The sequence below is a fragment of the Oryctolagus cuniculus genome, chromosome 10, assembly GCF_051225735.1.
Source record: "Oryctolagus cuniculus isolate XC-2025 breed Fujian yellow rabbit chromosome 10, ASM5122573v1, whole genome shotgun sequence".
Classification (NCBI taxonomy): Eukaryota; Metazoa; Chordata; class Mammalia; order Lagomorpha; family Leporidae; genus Oryctolagus; species Oryctolagus cuniculus.
This window is the reverse complement of record NC_142876.1, coordinates 71880206-71897359: the sequence shown is the minus strand read 5'-3', so window position 1 is coordinate 71897359 and position 17154 is coordinate 71880206. Positions and strand designations below refer to the sequence as shown.

The following is a 17154-nucleotide window of genomic DNA, read 5'->3' as shown; positions in this document are numbered from 1 at the left end:
GTCCCTTCCCAGTCCACTGTTGGTGGCAGGTGGCTACCAGTGCCTTGCGCTTCCCCACCTCTACAGAAGGTAAGACCTGGAAAGAGCATCTTTCTTGCCACCCACCTGAGGCCTTGTTCTATGCAGACCCCTTCAGGAGCAGATGTAGCCTGTAAGTTCCTCTTTGCTCAGCTATGATGATCAGAAGTACCTCTGGTTACAAGTCACAAATGAAACCAAGGCCAAGGTTAGGAAGGAAAGAGAAAAAGGTGGATCATTCCCTGAACAAATGAGCCCAGAATATCACTTGAATTCTGTGGAGAATATGAACAGGACCCCACAACTCCTCATTCCTTCTGGAAGGTGAAAGAGAAATTAAAACAACTGCTCTGTTCTCAGCACTCCCAGCTGCTAAGATCTTGGGGGAACCATAGTCAGGAGAAATATATATATATATATATATATATCTTCTCTGGGGTCTCCCCTCTGTGCATAGCAAATCCTTGGTGGCTGCTGCCTGTACCTCTGGGAATTCTTGTGCCCTGCAGACCCCCTTCCTCTTATTCAGTGTAATCATGAATGTCTGTCCAATTGAAATGCAAAGTAAAGTGTCCCCATTGTTTTCCCAGGTCCAGTCCCTCCACCTGATGCCCCAACCTCAATCCTTCTTTCCATGCATTTCCAGCCCCCACCTCTGGGTCAGGTACAAACTCAGGCCTACCTCCATCTTCCCTAACCCTACTACCTTCTGCACCCCAGATAAGTGATCACAGAGCACCTTTGTCTACATGCCAGAGTAAATCATCATCTCTCACCCCAACTGAAACTGAACATCCAGAATGGACCTTCCTGAGGCATCAGTTAGGAAGAAGGTGGGCTTCACCTTCTGTGGAACAAAGATTTCAAGAAGTCTGCCATCTCCTTGCTCCCATATTTTTCCAAAATACCTGGGCAGACTCCATCCTTCCTGAGAATTTCCCCATTAGCAGTGACCTCCGAAGGCAACTGCAGCAACATATTCAAGAGTGGCTCATTCACCACCGCTGGGAATTACCTCAATGTATCCAAAAGTCTGTGGAACTGTTGCAGCCTCAGAACAAATCACCAGTGACATGTCAGGCAAAAGACAAGCCTGGCCTCACAACATCTTCAGTGTCTATGGGTGAATGCAGAAAGAACCCACAGGACATGAGATTACAGCTAGGCAAGAAGCCAGGCATGAAGCTGTGTCATTTCCTAGGGAAGGTCCCAGAAGATCCATCTAGAGTCTTGGAAAGCTCCCCAGTAAAGGCTTTGGGGGTGTCCTCTGAGAAGTCACAGAGACATTTGGCAAGGTCCTTGAAGAGTGACTCTGGAAATAATATATTAGGAAGCAGAGATAAGAACCTTCTAGAAAATATTCCTAATGTCCATTTGGGGGCAAAGTCTGGGCAGATCAATGAAGAGATGACTCCTGTAAGGGTGGGCCCATCCTGGACTACTGACACTCACCTGTCAAAAAGTTGGGAAACCTGTGTGAGTACCTCACAGGAGCTGACCTTCCTCAATCCATTCACTCAACAGGCACTGGATTCACATATTGTGAGGCACTGGGTGAAGCACAGATGGAGTTTACCCCTCAAGGTTCTCAAGTTCATAAATATCTTGCAAAAGGTTCAACCTGTATCTCTTCCACAGTTTGCCTGTCCCTCCTCAGCTGCTGGTGAATCTGGAGCTAATTCAGTATTTGAAGTTGCCAAGGTCCTTGGGAAACTACCTCAGACATATCCAGAAGAGAAGGTGATAATAAATGAGCCCATTTTCACATCAGCAGATTTTGGCTCTCTCTCCTCCCCTGCAGACAGAGAAATTGAGGGGACTCCAATAAGAATCACATCTACTGATGATCTCAGGCCTTCAGAGGCTCCTCCAACTGGGCAGGAGAGCAGACAGCCTTCTTGGACTCTCAACTGTCAGAGCAGGACTGTCCTGGAGGCAGAGAGAAGCAACTTAGAGGTCCCTTTACTCCCTCGAATATCGTTTGCTCGAGACTCAGGAGAGATCTGCCTTAAGACAGAGGTTGTTAGTGAGGAAGAGCACACAGAGGATGAAGAGTCAGTGAAGCGACTTCAAGTCCGTGCCCTTCATGATATCCTCATCAGCTGTTGTCTGGACATGCTTAATGCAGCAGAGTTTGTGGATTCCCAGATTCACAAGAATATGCCTGTTGGGGGCAAACAAGATTTCCAAGTGGCAAGTGAAACCATGGCAGTGAGAGGGAGCAGCCTGGAGCAGCAGAAGCCCAGGGTCCAGAAACATGAGGACTCAAGGAACAGCAAAAGTGAGATGCATGTCCATGCTTACCAAAGTGAGTGCTATAGGAGACCCAATCCAGAAAAGCCTAAAAAAAAGTCTAGAGACTTTGAAACTTCAACACTTACCTACATCACATGGAAAGAAGAACTCCTTCAGAGTGAATCCCCCCAGCTCCTGCTGAAAAGCACACAGGTTTCTCCAGTAACCTGCTTCCAAGCAACCACAAACCACTTTCGTCAATGGATTTGTCCCAATAGAAAAATCCAAAAGCAGGGAGATCCTCTGCAAAAATCACCCAGTTCTGAGAGCCAAAGACCAGACACAGACACACCATGTACAGACACATCATCTACCATGGCTGAAGCAGAGGGGCAGTTGGCACCTGCTGGGCAGCTAAAAGAGAAGAAAATGAAGCCCCACCATGATCTTTCTGCTTCAAAAGTAAATCAGCACAGAGAGGAACTCGACAGTTCAGTCTCTAGGGTCTCCTGTTGCCACATACCTTCCATCCTGTCAGAGCAGAGAAGTCTGAGCTATACAGCCTACAACCACAAAGCTACTCTCAAGTGTCAGAGTTGTCCCACTTGGCAAAGCCATGTGAGAGACCAACAGTCCTTTCAGAGAATGCAATTCAACAATGAAGGCCAGTGCCTGAGGCATCCCCATGTCTCACTATCAAGCAAGGCTGTGTCCCCAGTCAGTTCCTCCCAGCATGGGCCAGCAATGCCACATACTGCAGTCTACCATTCCCACTGCCAAAGGCACTGTCATTTTCAGGGATCTGGCTGGTCTGTTCATCCAGAATTTTGTTCTCTAGTTGTCCCTTGTAGGAAACATGTCTCCATGGAAAAACTTGGCCTCTGCAGAGAAAAATAATTTTCCTCATGTCAGTACCTGCAAGATATTTGATGTTCCTTAATATACATTTTTCCTCATAAGATGATAATGGCTAGTATATGTTCTGTGCGTGGGGTGGGCTTTGGTTTCCACAAGGGATGAGGCATGACAGGAGGTTGACAGTGTTGATAAAGCTTGTGTCTATCCCGAGATTCTTTGTTGCAACTTTGGCACCATGATGTCATCATTACCCAAACAAGAGCAATCAGAAACCAGATGAGAAAAACCTATGAATGTCTTACCCTAGTATTTGTTTCAACTCATCTCTCCACTCCTCCTTCTCTACTTGAAACTTTATGCAGTTATAGGGACAGGTGCATAGAGGCAAACTGGCCTGAAAATTCCCACACCAGGTTCCAGGAAGTGAAAGAGGTAAGTTGCTTCATGTATTACACAGTGGGATGAGTTTGAATGGGAGCTGCCAGGGCCTGAGTTTTAAGGCAAAATAAATCTTGATTTTGGATTTCCTGGTGAGGAATAGATGATGTCTGCCCCGGGAAACCCCTTTACTCTGCAGTAAAGACTGGGGTGGACTTGGGCACACTTAGTTCAGCTTTAATGACATGTAAAGGCTTTATCCCACTTCTTTTGTATTTCTCACATCCCAGAGCAGCAATGAAGACAGAACTTGAAGTTCTGTGTGTGTTCAGGCTACAGGTGCTTCAGCAAGGCTGATGGGGGCCATATCCAGCTCTGGTCCACCTGAATGAATGGCCCTGCTGCTACATACTTTCTCTCCCATCAGAGAAGAGAGGGCTGAGCTATGTAGATATCCACCCTGGTCTATCTCAGATTGAGAAAGTTATGGATGAATGTAGCAGAATGTAATTGTGTGTGCAGTAACATTCTGACACTTACTAGATGAAGCGTGGGAAGTGGGACAGTAATTGTGCAAGTGGAACCAAGGAGGGAGGCCAAGAGGTGTGTGGGAACCATAAATGGTGCAGTCCACAGGAAAGCCCTGACCTCTCTACTATCTACAGGTATAGAGGAAAGGGGACATGAGGTACTCAGTGGCCCATCCCAATCCCAATTCAGGTCCTCACCTGCTCCGATTCTTGGAACACAAAAGTGGACAAGCCACCTTTAGCTCTGACACACAGGGTGAGACTTGAGATGATGAAAAATTTGAAACTATTAATTTCTTAAGAATATATTTGATTAGCTTGCATGCTGCAATCTCTTGAATTCTAGACATAATGAGTTGATAAAATGTAGAAGAGCATGAACTAGAAAATTCAGGATATGAATCCAAGTGTGGTGTCCTTTACATCTTTATGTGGCTCCACATCTTAATTTCTCCTTACTAAAACAAAATACTTAAGGCAGCTAACTTGTAATGAGTGGAGGGTTGTTCAGCCAATATTTGGAGGTTCAAAGTTAAAATAGCTTTGGCTCTGGAAGGGGCCCTAGGTGGGTGGCAAAGTGTGTGCAGATGGAAGATCGCATTATGAGACAGGATGAAGAGAGTGCAGTTGTGCCCAAATTCAGCTTTTATATCAATTCTGCTATGAGATCTCAGTAGCTCATACCTTTCTAGAGCACAATGACCTAAGTATGTCCCACTTTGCCCTACCTCCTAATGAGTTTATCATTTCCCCAAAGTGCCACCCCAGGGATCAAGAACCTAATGTATGTTCTTTTGGGTAATATTCAATATACAAATTAACAGCAAGCCATAGCACCTCGGGATTGCTGCCATGGGAGAAGTGGGAACTTAAAAGTGATGAGCTCTGACCTAGGATCACAAAGTAAGTCTCTCTGGCCTCCGATTCCTTTCTTATCTCAGAGTCCTTCAGAAGAAAAGACAATTAGACAAGATTCTATATAAGATACTGGAAATGACCTGTTCCAAATGGTCAGGAAGAGTGGAGATGCAGGCAAGGAATGGTCCCTTCTCTCCCGTTACTCTGTTTCCAGCACAGATTTCCTCTTCTGGAGACACTTTCCACATGAGAAAGCAGGAGTACCCAGAAAAGCAGGGACAAGAGTAGCATGGAGAATAAGAGCTATTTTTCTAGAGGGAGTTTTCTATGCTACACCATAGGTAGGGCATGTAGTAGGCACAGCTCCAAAGGCATCACTGCCATGGTAGATTCAGATGATGATGGGAATTAACTCCCCTGCCACACACCTGGTGGGACCCTCACAGGCTGGACTAGGATGGAGGTAGAGAAGGCACCTCTCATGCCTGCCTGTTGGTGCTTAATGTTTTGCCTGGAGCCAGGTCCCGATCTCAGTGGCTGGTGATGAGTCAGCAGACTACAAGGTGGCACCACCAATGAGATCAGAGTCAGGAGCATCAGGAGGGGCTGGAATCTGGAGAGAGTGGGCACAGTTCATTGGGAGCTTAAGAAACAAAGTCACTGCCTGGCTGCTGTGGGTTCTTTGGGGACACTAGAATTGAATTAAGGAATACGGAGGGGCTGGGAACCTCAGGGCTCCTGCCAGGAGATACACTAGAAGGAAACCAGGAAGGAGCAAGTTCTTTCTCCCTTCTATGGCTCAGTCTCCCACAAGGTGCCATGAGGCCAGCAATGAAAAGATTCACAGAGATCTCCCAAGGAACCTCACATAGATATCTCACATGGTGACAGCATCCTGAGACCTCTTAGTACCACACAGAGACATGAAAGGAAGCAACCCACAGAGACCCTTCCCAGTACCTCACACATCTCTCAGGGACCCCACCTCAGAGATTTCCCAAACAGCTCTCCCACAAACATCTACAAGAGACCCAGTACAGAGACCTGCAGAAGACTTCTCAGAGACCTCGCAGAGACCTTCCTCAGATTGCAGACTTTCCACAGTCCTCACCACACAGGAGCCTGCTGGAGGGCTCACACACAAACCCACAAAGACCTTTTGTGGGCACCTCACACACAGTGAACCCAAGTGAGCTAGCACACAAAGGCTTCCCATAGAGGTCCGGCATAGAGGCCAAGCACCAGAAGCCTGCCCAGGGACCTCCCAGGCACAATACAGAGTGAGATGTCAATGACACATGACAATTAATGTCCACATGACAATGGGTTAGAAATGAAACTGCAATTAACATTGCACTGCTGTTTAGAATTAGGCCAAGATCAAAACATCTTCACAAGTCAAATATATCACAACACACTTCCCATTACTAGGAATTTTTCTATAAACAACATTTTTAAAAGATTTATTTATTTAGTTAGTTATTTATGTGAAAGGCAGAGTTACAGAGAGGCAGTGGCAGAAAGAGAGAGAGAGAGAGAGATCTTCCATCCACTCATGCACTGGTTCACTCACCAGATGGCCACAATGACCATAGCTGCACAGATCTGAAGCCAAGAGCCAGGAGCTTCTTTCAGGTCTCCCATGTGGGTGCAAGAGCCCAAGCACTTGGGCAATCTTCCACTGCTTTCCCAGGCCATAGCAGAGAAGTGGATCAGAAGTGGAGCAGCCAGGACTTGAACCGGCACCCATCTGGGATGCTGGCACTGGCAGTGGCTTTACCCAGTATACCACAGCACTGGCCCCTATGAACTTAACATTTAACATAATGGTTATTGTAGTCTGTTTGTTTTAAAAAACACCTGGGCTCAACTTATTTCCTTTCCAAACATGTACTTCTGTAAAGTTACCACATTATTGGCATTTCAAGTTTAGTACTTACCAAACATTAAAAATTCACATTAATATTCCATATTTTCCTTTTACTCTTCATAGATATATGAAACAAAGAAACGAGTAATAATAAAGAGTAAAGGGGTACACTGTACTTTAAAATCAACTTAGATTATTGGATATATTCAGTATAAAGCTAGGCATTATTTAAATACAGCATCCAGAATTATTGTAGTCCATGAGTCTCTGGACCTTTCAATTTGGAGTTACTTTGCAACTCATAAAACGTGCGAAATGGAAAGTAAGCAAATGTCTGTGGTTCACATACATGCCAACGATAATCTTGTGAAAAAAGGAATGCAGAGATGAAACTACATCCAAATGCAAATCTGACAAAATCTGTTAATATCCACAAGGAGAGGGAGGTTAATTGTCCCTTCTCTAGCCAGAGTTTGCATTACTATGGACAGTTATGATTTGTATTACTATTAGTTTTTATAAATGGACCTCTTTAATGCTATACTATTAGTTTTTATAAATGGACCTCTTTAATGCTGTGGGCATGTAAAATGACCTATTCAAATGTAATTTCATGTCTGCATTCCTTTTTCTGACAAGAAATGTGTGGCATGTGATGCCCAGTTCGGTGGTCCCCAAAGACCATCAAGGAGCCGTTACCACTGTAAAACACACAAGAGTTTTATTACAGGCCCTGGTCTGGTCTCTCAACTGTCACTGGTGCAGCAGATCTAAACTGAGAGCCTAGACTCTTCATTTAACTAGGTTTTATAGGGTTTCCAGAGACATTCTATACCTTATAGCACCATTCAGCAAATCATCTCATTCCACTGGAAATTCAAAGAACATCTCTTAAAATTGATTAGTGCATCCAGCAGCTGGAATGGAACTTGTAAATGTGGTTGGATGGTTTTTGGGGTCGATGCCTTTTAAAACTATTGGCTAAGGGGATTCCAATTCAATCAAGGTGGCATGTACCAATGCCATCTCACTAGTCAAGATGATCAGTTTCAGTTCAGAATTGATCAGAATGATAGGATTAAGAGTCAAAGGGGGGCGGCACCACGGCTCACTAGGCTAATCCTCCACCTGCAGCACCAGCACCCAGGGTTCTAGTCCCGGTCGGGGTGCTGGATTCTGTCCCGGTCACTCCTCTTCCTGTCCAGCTTTCTGCTGTGGCCCGGTTGTGCAGTGAAGGATGGTCCAAGTGCTTGGGCCCTGTACCTGCATGGGAGACCAGGAGAAGCACCTGGCTCCTGGCTTTGGATCAGCATGGTGCGCCAGCCACAGCGCGCCAGCCGTAGCGGCCATTGGGGGGTGAACCAACGGAAAAGGATGACTTTCTCTCTGTCTCTCTCTCTCACTGTCCACTCTGCCTGTCAAAAAAAAAAAAAAGAGTCAAAGGGATCACATAAACAAGACTAGTGTCTGCTAATACTAACTGATATAATTAAAAAGGAGAAAACGATACAACATGGGAAGTGGGATACACAGCAGACTCATAGAATGGCAGATATCCTAAACAGCACTCAAGCCTCAGAATTAGCCCTTAAGGCATTCGGATATGGCTGAAGAGCCCATGAGAGTATTTTAGGCATGGAAAGTCAAGATGCTCTGGCAAAACAAAAACAAAAACACCTAAATGAAAGATCTCTGCGAGAGGAAAGAACAGGCCATCAAAGAAGGAGGTAAATTTCTCTGAAGGGAGGAGACAACTTCCACTTTGACTAAGACCTTATCTAAATAAGATTGGAGTTGGCAAACTCAAAAGGCTTCCATAGTCTTGGCAGCTCATGATAAGAGCCTTGGGTGATTACTGACATCATAAACAAGAGTGTTAATTTGTTAAGTCAACAGCAGGAGTCACTGTGCACTTACTCCTCATGTAGGATCTCTGTCCTTAATGTGTTGTTCAATGTGAATTAATGCTATAACTAGTACTCAAACAGTACTTTACACTTTGTGTGTCTGTGTGGGTGCAAACTGTTTAAATCTTTACTTAGTAAATACTAAGTAGATTTTCTGTATATAAAGAGAATTGAAAATGAATCTTGATATGAATGGAATGGGAGAGGGAGCGGGAGATGGGAGAGTTGCGGGTGAGTGGGAGGTTATGGAGGGAAAAAAGCCACTGTAATCCAAAAGCTGTACTTCAGAAATTTGTATTTTTTTTTTTTTTTTTTTGACAGGCAGAGTGGACAGTGAGAGAGAGAGACAGAGAGAGAAAGGTCTTCCTTTGCCGTTGGTTCACCCTCCAATGGCCGCCGCTGCAGCCGGCGCACCGCGCTGATCCTGGCAGGAGCCAGGAGCCAGGTGCTTTTCCTGGTCTCCCATGGGGTGCAGGGCCCAAGCACCTGGGCCATCCTCCACTGCACTCCCTGGCCATAGCAGAGAGCTGGCCTGGAAGAGGGGCAACCGGGACAGAATCCGGCGCCCCAACCGGGACTAGAACCCGGTGTGCCGGCGCCGCAAGGTGGAGGATTAGCCTATTGAGCCACGGCGCCGGCTAGAAATTTGTATTTATTAAATAAAAGTTTAAAAAAATGATTGGCTAAAGTATAGGGTCCGAGCCGCTGGGGTGTACGTGACAAACTGCAGGGTCTTGCGATGTTATCAGTCACCTTAACTGCCCAAAAAGACACCTGAAACTGTAGGTATTGCCCTGCCATCTGCTGATTGGCTGTTGCTAGGGGAATTTATTTTTTCTTCTTTCAGGAGCTTAGGGTTAGGCTTAGGGTTCAGTGCCCAGTCAGGCCTGAGTTACAAGATGGAGGCCTAGTCTGAAACAGCTGCACCATGATCCCGGCTCAGGTCTCTCATGGCACATGGGGTTCATCTTTGAACTGGCTCTCCTGGTGCAGGGGCAAACTCAAATATGGAGCACAAACCTAGAAACAAACAAAAATTCCTTGGTGCCAAAGGGGAAAGACACTTTTAACTGCACTCCCTTTGCTTAGATAATTACTTTTATAAAACTTCTAATTGGGGGCCGGTGCCATGGCTCACTTTGTTAATCCTCTGCCTGCAGCGCCGGCATCACATATGGTCGCTGGATTCTGTCCCGGTTGCTCCTCTTCCAGTCTAGCTCTCTGCTGTGGCCCTGGAGGGCAGTGGAGGATGGCCCAGGTGCTTGGGCCACTGTACCTGCACGGGAGACCAGGAGGAAGCACCTGGCTCCTGGCTTCGGATCAGTGCAGTTCTGACCATAGTGCCATTTGAGGAGTGAACCAATGGAAGGAAGACCTTTCTCTCTGTCTCTCTCTCACTGTCTATAACTCTGTCAAATAAATTAAAAAAAAAAAAACCTTCTAATTGTAAATCCTTCTGTGCCTTTGTGAGGTGTGCCTAGGTCTTTTAAAAGACACTCACTTGATTTGAAAATGTTAAAAATGTTTCTTAAAAACTTTGGAAGTCATTTGAAAACTCATTGAGGTTTCTCTGTTTTTACATTCCAGGAATGATTTCCTTGAGGGACTTGGGGACATTCCCTTAAAACATAATCGTGGAGCAAATAGCACCTGTCTCTGGTAGCTTAATTAGTTGCCTGGCTGCTAGAAGTTGCAACTTCCTGGTTGCTGGAGATGTGAGGAGTTTTTCTGTGGATAAAGAGAATCAGCTCATACAGATGGCCTCCCCCATTTCAGGGGAATGTGGGGTGGTCTATGTGGGGCAAATTGTGCTGCCATGTCCTCATGAGCACTAGTTTCACCGGAGAACAGATCCGTGTATGTAATTGGCTATATCTGCCTGGCTATGTAAATTGAGATTTATTTCTGTCTTTTTGATCTTAATAGCAAGTACCTAAGTGTGCATCAAAGTCTGGCTTAATATTCATTCAATACTAAAATTACATCTTTTCTCCCTTGGGAAGGGGAGCCACTAAATGGACAGGTGATTTGGTCTTTGTTTCCACAAAACAGATTCTATTTGAGGAGCTGGAAAAAAAATTGATATGTGTTAATTTTGTAGGTGTGTGACTCATTCTTTCATCTTGAATTTTCAAAATACAAACACCATGTGTCCTGTCCCTACTACTGAGTATCTCCAGGTCTTCCACGGCTTATCTTACACCTAAGTGGAGACAGATCTCAACATTTCAGCTGCAAATTGTTCCAGAAGTACTTTTATTTATTGTTTTAAAATATTTATTTAAAAAGTTAGAGTTACACAGAGAGAGGAGAGGCAGAGAGAGAGAGAGAGAGCGAGACATCTTCCATCTGATGGTTTACCCCCCCCTAATTGGCCACAATGGCCGGAGCTGCACCGATCCGAAGCCAGGAACCAGGAGCTTCTTCTGGGTCTTCCACGCAGGTACAGGGGCCCAAGGACTTGGACCATCCTCCACTGCTTTCCCCAGGTCACAGTAGAGAGCTGGATTGGAAGTGGAGCAGCCAGGTCTTGAACTGGAGCCCACATGGGGTGCCTGCAATGCAGGCCAGGGCATTAACCCACTGCACCACAGCGCCAATCCCCAGAAGTACTTTTAAATAACACTCCACCCTCTGAATTCCTTCACAGATCTTGAATCATATATTCACCCAGCAACATGGTAACAGCACCTGGTCCAGTGTGTTCCTAACTTCTAAAGGCATCCTTCTTTGATGACAGCCCCCTGGTGCCTCTTCTTTGTTAGACTCTCTACTATCTTAAGGAAAGCTTCCATTTTCTTCTGATGCTAACTTAGGTCTGATGCTGATTCAAGAGCCAGATCTTGTCTTAAATTTGCAAATGCAGTCTGCAACATCCAATCAGCTCTGTGTTTACTTGCCCACACCACACTGGACATTAGCAGCCAGTCAGTCAGCATATATTATTACTCAGTCTTACATTATGGGAATTAAATTGTCCTAACCCCGCTGTTAGGTAGGAAGTCAGAAGTTGAGCTTATGTGTGTATGAGAAAGGCCTGAAAACCAGCACCTACTGTGGAAACTCCAGAAGCCCAACATCTTGTACTTCAAAGTCCTGCCCAGACCTGATAACTTCCCAGGTGGTCCCAGCCCTTCCCACAAGGAAAGCTCCCAGGAGAATTCTCTCTCCTCAGGCCCAAAGTGGTTACCTGATTACATGAGACAATAAAACCTTCTAAGACACACCCTAAGGGAAGCACCTCTACTCTGCCCAGCACCAGCAACTCTGGGGAGGAATTTGCTAATTTTCAGCCAACAAACCCTTCCACCAGGACTCTCCATCCTTTCTCCTGGAGGAGAAGAGGAAGTGGGTAAACAGACTCCCTTAAAAACCTAGAGAATCCAAACGGACTGTGCGCTCAGCTCTCTGCTCTCTGCTGAGCTGTCTGCCTGGCCTCCCCAGGTGTATTCTCCACTCAACCATGTAACCTTCTTTTCCCCAGTCCGAGCAGCTGGGCACTCTCTCTCTGTCCCTTCCGTCCTGGCGGATGCCCTGTCCCCAGTAAGGCCTTATCACTCTGTTCTCTTTCTCACGCCTGAAATCTTTTTTGCGTGAAGACAAGAACTCCACGGCTTCCATGGCCTTCCCTCCAGTAACTGACTATAGGGAAAGACTGGAATCAGAAGACCTGGCCAGGAACTATAGCCACTCTCTGTAAACAGTCCAACCTTAGATCCAAGAGCTCAACATCAAACTGGTATCAAGTTGACTTTGACAATCAGTTGAGGCCATTGTTTTCCCTAAATTTTCCCACCTCCAATTCATCCTTAAAAAATTTTTCCTTGCTAACTTGCAAGGTGAGAAAAGCAATTCTGATACTGAAGATGTCTGCTGTTCTCACTGCCCCCACCCTCCCCAACACTGTTGGCCTCTTGAATAAAGCTATGTCTTTCCATCAACTCTTGTCTCTGGTGAATTGGGATTCAGCAGCCAATAGCCCAGGCCTACCTTTTCCTGCATCATCAGCATTAACAACGGAGTCTCAGTATAATGTAGTTCAATAGGAGTTTATTCTGTGCCAACTAGGAGAGGACTTCAAAAAATTAAAAGTCATGAGAAAATGGAAATAAAAGGCAAGTTGTTTTTGGTGGTAAAAGATTTCTAACTATCCTTCTATTTCCTAGGCCCTTGTATGAGGTATGAGGATATAGCAATGAACAAGAAGTTCCCATTCTCTGAATTCTCTTAAATAGCACACTTCAAAATCCCTGGTGTATCAGTTTCACTATGTTTACTGATTGTCTCTTTATTAATTAAATCCTTAACATATTGGTTTGGTGTTTTTATGGTTCATATTTTTAGCTTTTTCAAAAATTTTATTTTGAAAGTCTTCCAAATGTTCTTCAAATCTAACAGTTTCATACAAAGTTTTCTTACAGTGTTTTCGGTATGAAAATGTTTTTAGATCATCAATTATATCTATATTTTCTTGTGTAGATTCTGAGTTTCAGTTGTTCTTAGGAAGTTTCACACTCCCTTGGTCCTGCACACTATCTCCTAGATTTTCTCCCAAGATTGTGTTTTTGTTTCTTATGTTTTCCAGATTTACAAGTTTTTAGCAGTTATGAGATAGTTTTACAGATTGGTGTGTTCTTTTCCTCAGCTCAGTATGTACATAAACAGCCAGGAAATGGTTGCAAGAAGGTGGAAGCTAGTGCAAAGTGAAAGTAAAGCCTGTTGTCTGAGAGGGACCATAGGGAGTGCCCCATCAGGACACTGGTTTTCAGCAAGTGCACTGCACTTGTAAGGTCTTGCTCTTCTCTATTGGATGGGGGTCTTACAGACTGTGTGCTCGCTGACCTGGGGCCCAGGGTGACAGAGGAGGTCTTTGGTGTCAGCTGGAATGGGAGTCTCTGAGAACCAGCTTTCTCTTTTTATGGCCTCATTCCTCTCTGTTAGCTCTGAGTGGAAAATTACAACCGGATTGAAGATGCGACAAAACCACAGGTTCTTACACAAAACTGGATGTGAAAGTGAGGCGGCTTGATAGAGCAAGTAGATTGTTCCTGAGAAATACAAGCTTGGGTAGCGGAGAGCTAAGAGTAAGTAACCAGAGTTACTACATCTTGGGTCAGGCCTACCTCTTACAGTGTTCAGCTGCAGGTACAAGGATTGAGCTAAAACGTGAGGGGCCCACAAACAGCCTAACCTGATGGTCTCAACAGTGATCTGACATGCATTTGTGCCAACTGAATATATGAGGTAGCTCAGACCTTTTCCTGCTGAACTGAACTTGGCACCTTGTCCCTGACCATTTTCCACACACACTGGGAGCCTTCTGGGTTCCCCATATTGTTCCACCAAATCATCTACCCCTCCCAATTTCCTTCTCACTGCTACATAGTGGTACTTACTGTGCTTCACGTCTGCTAATGCCCACATGACTACTCTCTTTCTTTTCAGTTTTTGTTTTAGTGGTGGGATGAAGGGATGGTTCCTGCATACTTATCATACACCTTGTTTTTCCTCCTTCTTCCTTTTTACCCTGCTCTCTTTTTGCCATTTCCCTTTGTGGTGCTTCCCCCTGGTAGGGGCTGAAAGGGTCTCACTCTGGCACAGCTGTCCTGGGTGACAGGAAGCCCAGTTCAAGCCCTGACAGTGTCGCAATGGCCTCAGGTCCTGGGTTACCACAGACTCATATTCACGCCTGGGCCCACGCTTCTCCATCTTCAGTGGCTGCTACTTTGAGAAGAATGAGGCCTGAAAAGGTCCCAGGTGACCCCGTGCTCCTCTGTGAGGCCCACAGCTCTGCCTGGGAGGAGGAAGAGGAGGCAGGGGAGGAGAAGGGAGCTGGTCAAGCTTTAAAGGCTTACTGAGTTTGCCTCCCCATCCTTTATTTTCCTCTAGTGTCCAAGATTGTTGAGGATGAGAAAAGTCCAGCAAGGAGAGATTGGCAGGAAACAGTTTCTGTGGATGCTCCTCATGTGAAATTCTGAAAGTGGACAGAATTATTCTGGATAATTTGAACTGGGAATCTTCACATGGTCACAACCATTAACTCAATTTTCTTCCCATTTTCCATGCATTGCAGTGTTGCCTAGGCCACAGTTAGTTTCCAGTGTGCCTAAATTGAGCATATGTCAACATTGGGCAGTTTTCCTCCCAACTCCCCTGAGAATGCACTCTCTCCCTCTTTTTTTCAAACTATCTTCCCCTAGCCTAGAGCAGTAAGCTCCCTGCCTTTTCTGCCATCTTGAACCCCCCCAAAACATTTTTAATTATTGGTTTATCTGTGATTTTTAACTATGCCTGTGTGATTGATTAACTGTGTTCTCGTTTCAGACATATTCTCATTGGCATATGCACTGGAGTGGAAAGGTTTCTAACTGGAATGCACTTTTGCCTTTTCTGTCCAATATTACAATTCACACACTGGTATTCTGAAGAAAATATAAGGATCAGTCCATCACATAAGATACTAGGAGTGGTGTTGTGGCATAGCATTTAATGCGGACTGCTGCAAAGTTGGCATTCCAAATAGGTGCTAGTTCGTGTCCTCGGTGCTCCACTTCTAATCCAGCTTACTGCTAATGTTCTCAGAAATACAGATGAAGATGGATCATGTGTTTGGGACCCTACTGCCCACATGGGAGACTTGAATGAAACTCCTGGCTTCAGCTTGACCCAACATTAGCTCGTGCAGCCATCTGGGGAGTGAACCAGTAGATGGAAGGCATCCATGTCTCTCCTGTCTCTGTAACTCTGAATATCAAAATAAAATTTTTAAAAAGAAGGTGGTGTTGAATGACCATGTGGAGTCAAAAACCAAAAATTCAGTGACTCAATTACCACTGTGCACAGGGTCCTGGCCATGAATTTCTTCTTAGACTGAGCAGTTGATTTGAGTGGAAAAGTGTCACACCCCAGGACATACCCTTGGTTTTTGGACATCTCTAATCTTGCCCTGTGCTGGGACACAGATCACACTGGTATCCACAGATGCTACTGCTAGGCATTCCAAGTAACCCTGGCATGTAGAAGAATTCAAGCACTCTGCAAATCAGTGACAACCTGGAAGAGTGGATGTATGACAGGAAATAGAACTCCTCATAGTTGACTCAAAGCCAGGTACAGTGTGTGGCAAGACAGGCACCCCCTTTCTTGACTTTGAAATTGTGATTCTTTTGTTGTAGACTGAGAGGTGAGTCTGAGCTGAGTAGGTGCAAAGAGGACTTTCCTTCTCTGATATGGCCTGTGTCCTGTATTTGCCATACAACATTTCCCAAGGGCATTGTTGGGTTAGTGATGCTTTAGGAGACCAAGATCCATGTGGTGAGCCTGAGCACCAGGTGGGAACATGTTCATGCTGGATAACTTGTACCTGGAGAGAGGCACTCTGTACATTGGATGCTGAGGGTTGGCATTTCTATGTTGTTCCAGCACCCTGATCATGAGAGACAAAACTCAGGGGCCCACTTCTTAGAAGCTCAGTATCAAATTTCCTACATTGTCCTAAAGGAGTGGTTGAATAATTCAAGCTGTACCTAGAATGGGTTTTAAAATCTTGATGTGACCCTGAATCTGGTGCCCACAACAGGAAGTTAGATATATCCTCTGACCAAATACATCTAATGGTAAATATGCATTTATTAATTTATTTTTGAAATTCTGAACATCAAAATTCTTGCAGGTATTTTCCCCATTTATTTTTTAATTTAACAATGTTTAATGTTTTGCCAAATTGATTTCATAATAGGTATAAACATACACTTATATTATTTTTCTTAGCAATATTAATTGCACAAAATGAAAGATTCGTGACAATGATCAAAATGTGAGAGAAAAAAGTATGTTGTAACATACATGGTATAATTCAGTGAAGCATTTTTTATAATGATATACCTAATGATACGACATCTACATTTTTATACTTGCTATATATTATAGAAATTAGTTTCTCCTCTGCGTCTGGCTTATTTCACTTAGCATAATGGCCTCTCCATATCCACTGAAGTGAAATCAGCATGTGAAAAATGTACATACACTCCTGTGTTTTATAGCAGTCAAATTCACAATAGCAAAGACAGGGAGTCAGACAAGATCCATCAAGTGATAACTGCACAAAGAAAACGTGATTTCAGCTTGCACAACTTGGGCAAGGATGGTCCAGTAATACATGGCAATAATAATAGCTACTGTTTAGAGATGCACTGGGATTATTCTGTGCCGAGTACAGTTGAAGCCCTGTCGAAAGATCAACTCTTTAGTCAACAGACAACTCTGAGAAGTGTTTCCCTACTGTCTTGTTTCTGATTAGATACTGGGAAGCAGCACAGAAAGGCTAAGCCAATCTCCTGAAGTCATGTTGCCAGTCAGTGGCAAAGCCAGGATTTGATCCTCATTGTGTGTGTGTGTGTGTGTGTGTGTTTAAAAATTAGCTGCAATAATAATGAAATCCTGACATTTGCAACAAAATGAATGGAGCTGACAATTTGTATTTAGTTGTATACTTCAAATT

At 44.6% G+C, this 17154-nt stretch overlaps 1 protein-coding gene across 1 annotated transcript in view; it reads left to right on the top strand.

The window, feature by feature from the left end:
• The window catches only part of LOC100345762 (spermatogenesis-associated protein 31A3), a 75365-nt gene that overhangs the window by 50359 nt on the left and 7852 nt on the right, over positions 1-17154 (top strand). The window contains exon 3 of the mRNA XM_089304917.1: positions 739-2715. Coding sequence (XP_089161043.1) covers positions 739-2715 — 1977 coding nt within the window. The remainder of the gene's footprint in view (positions 1-738; positions 2716-17154) is intronic.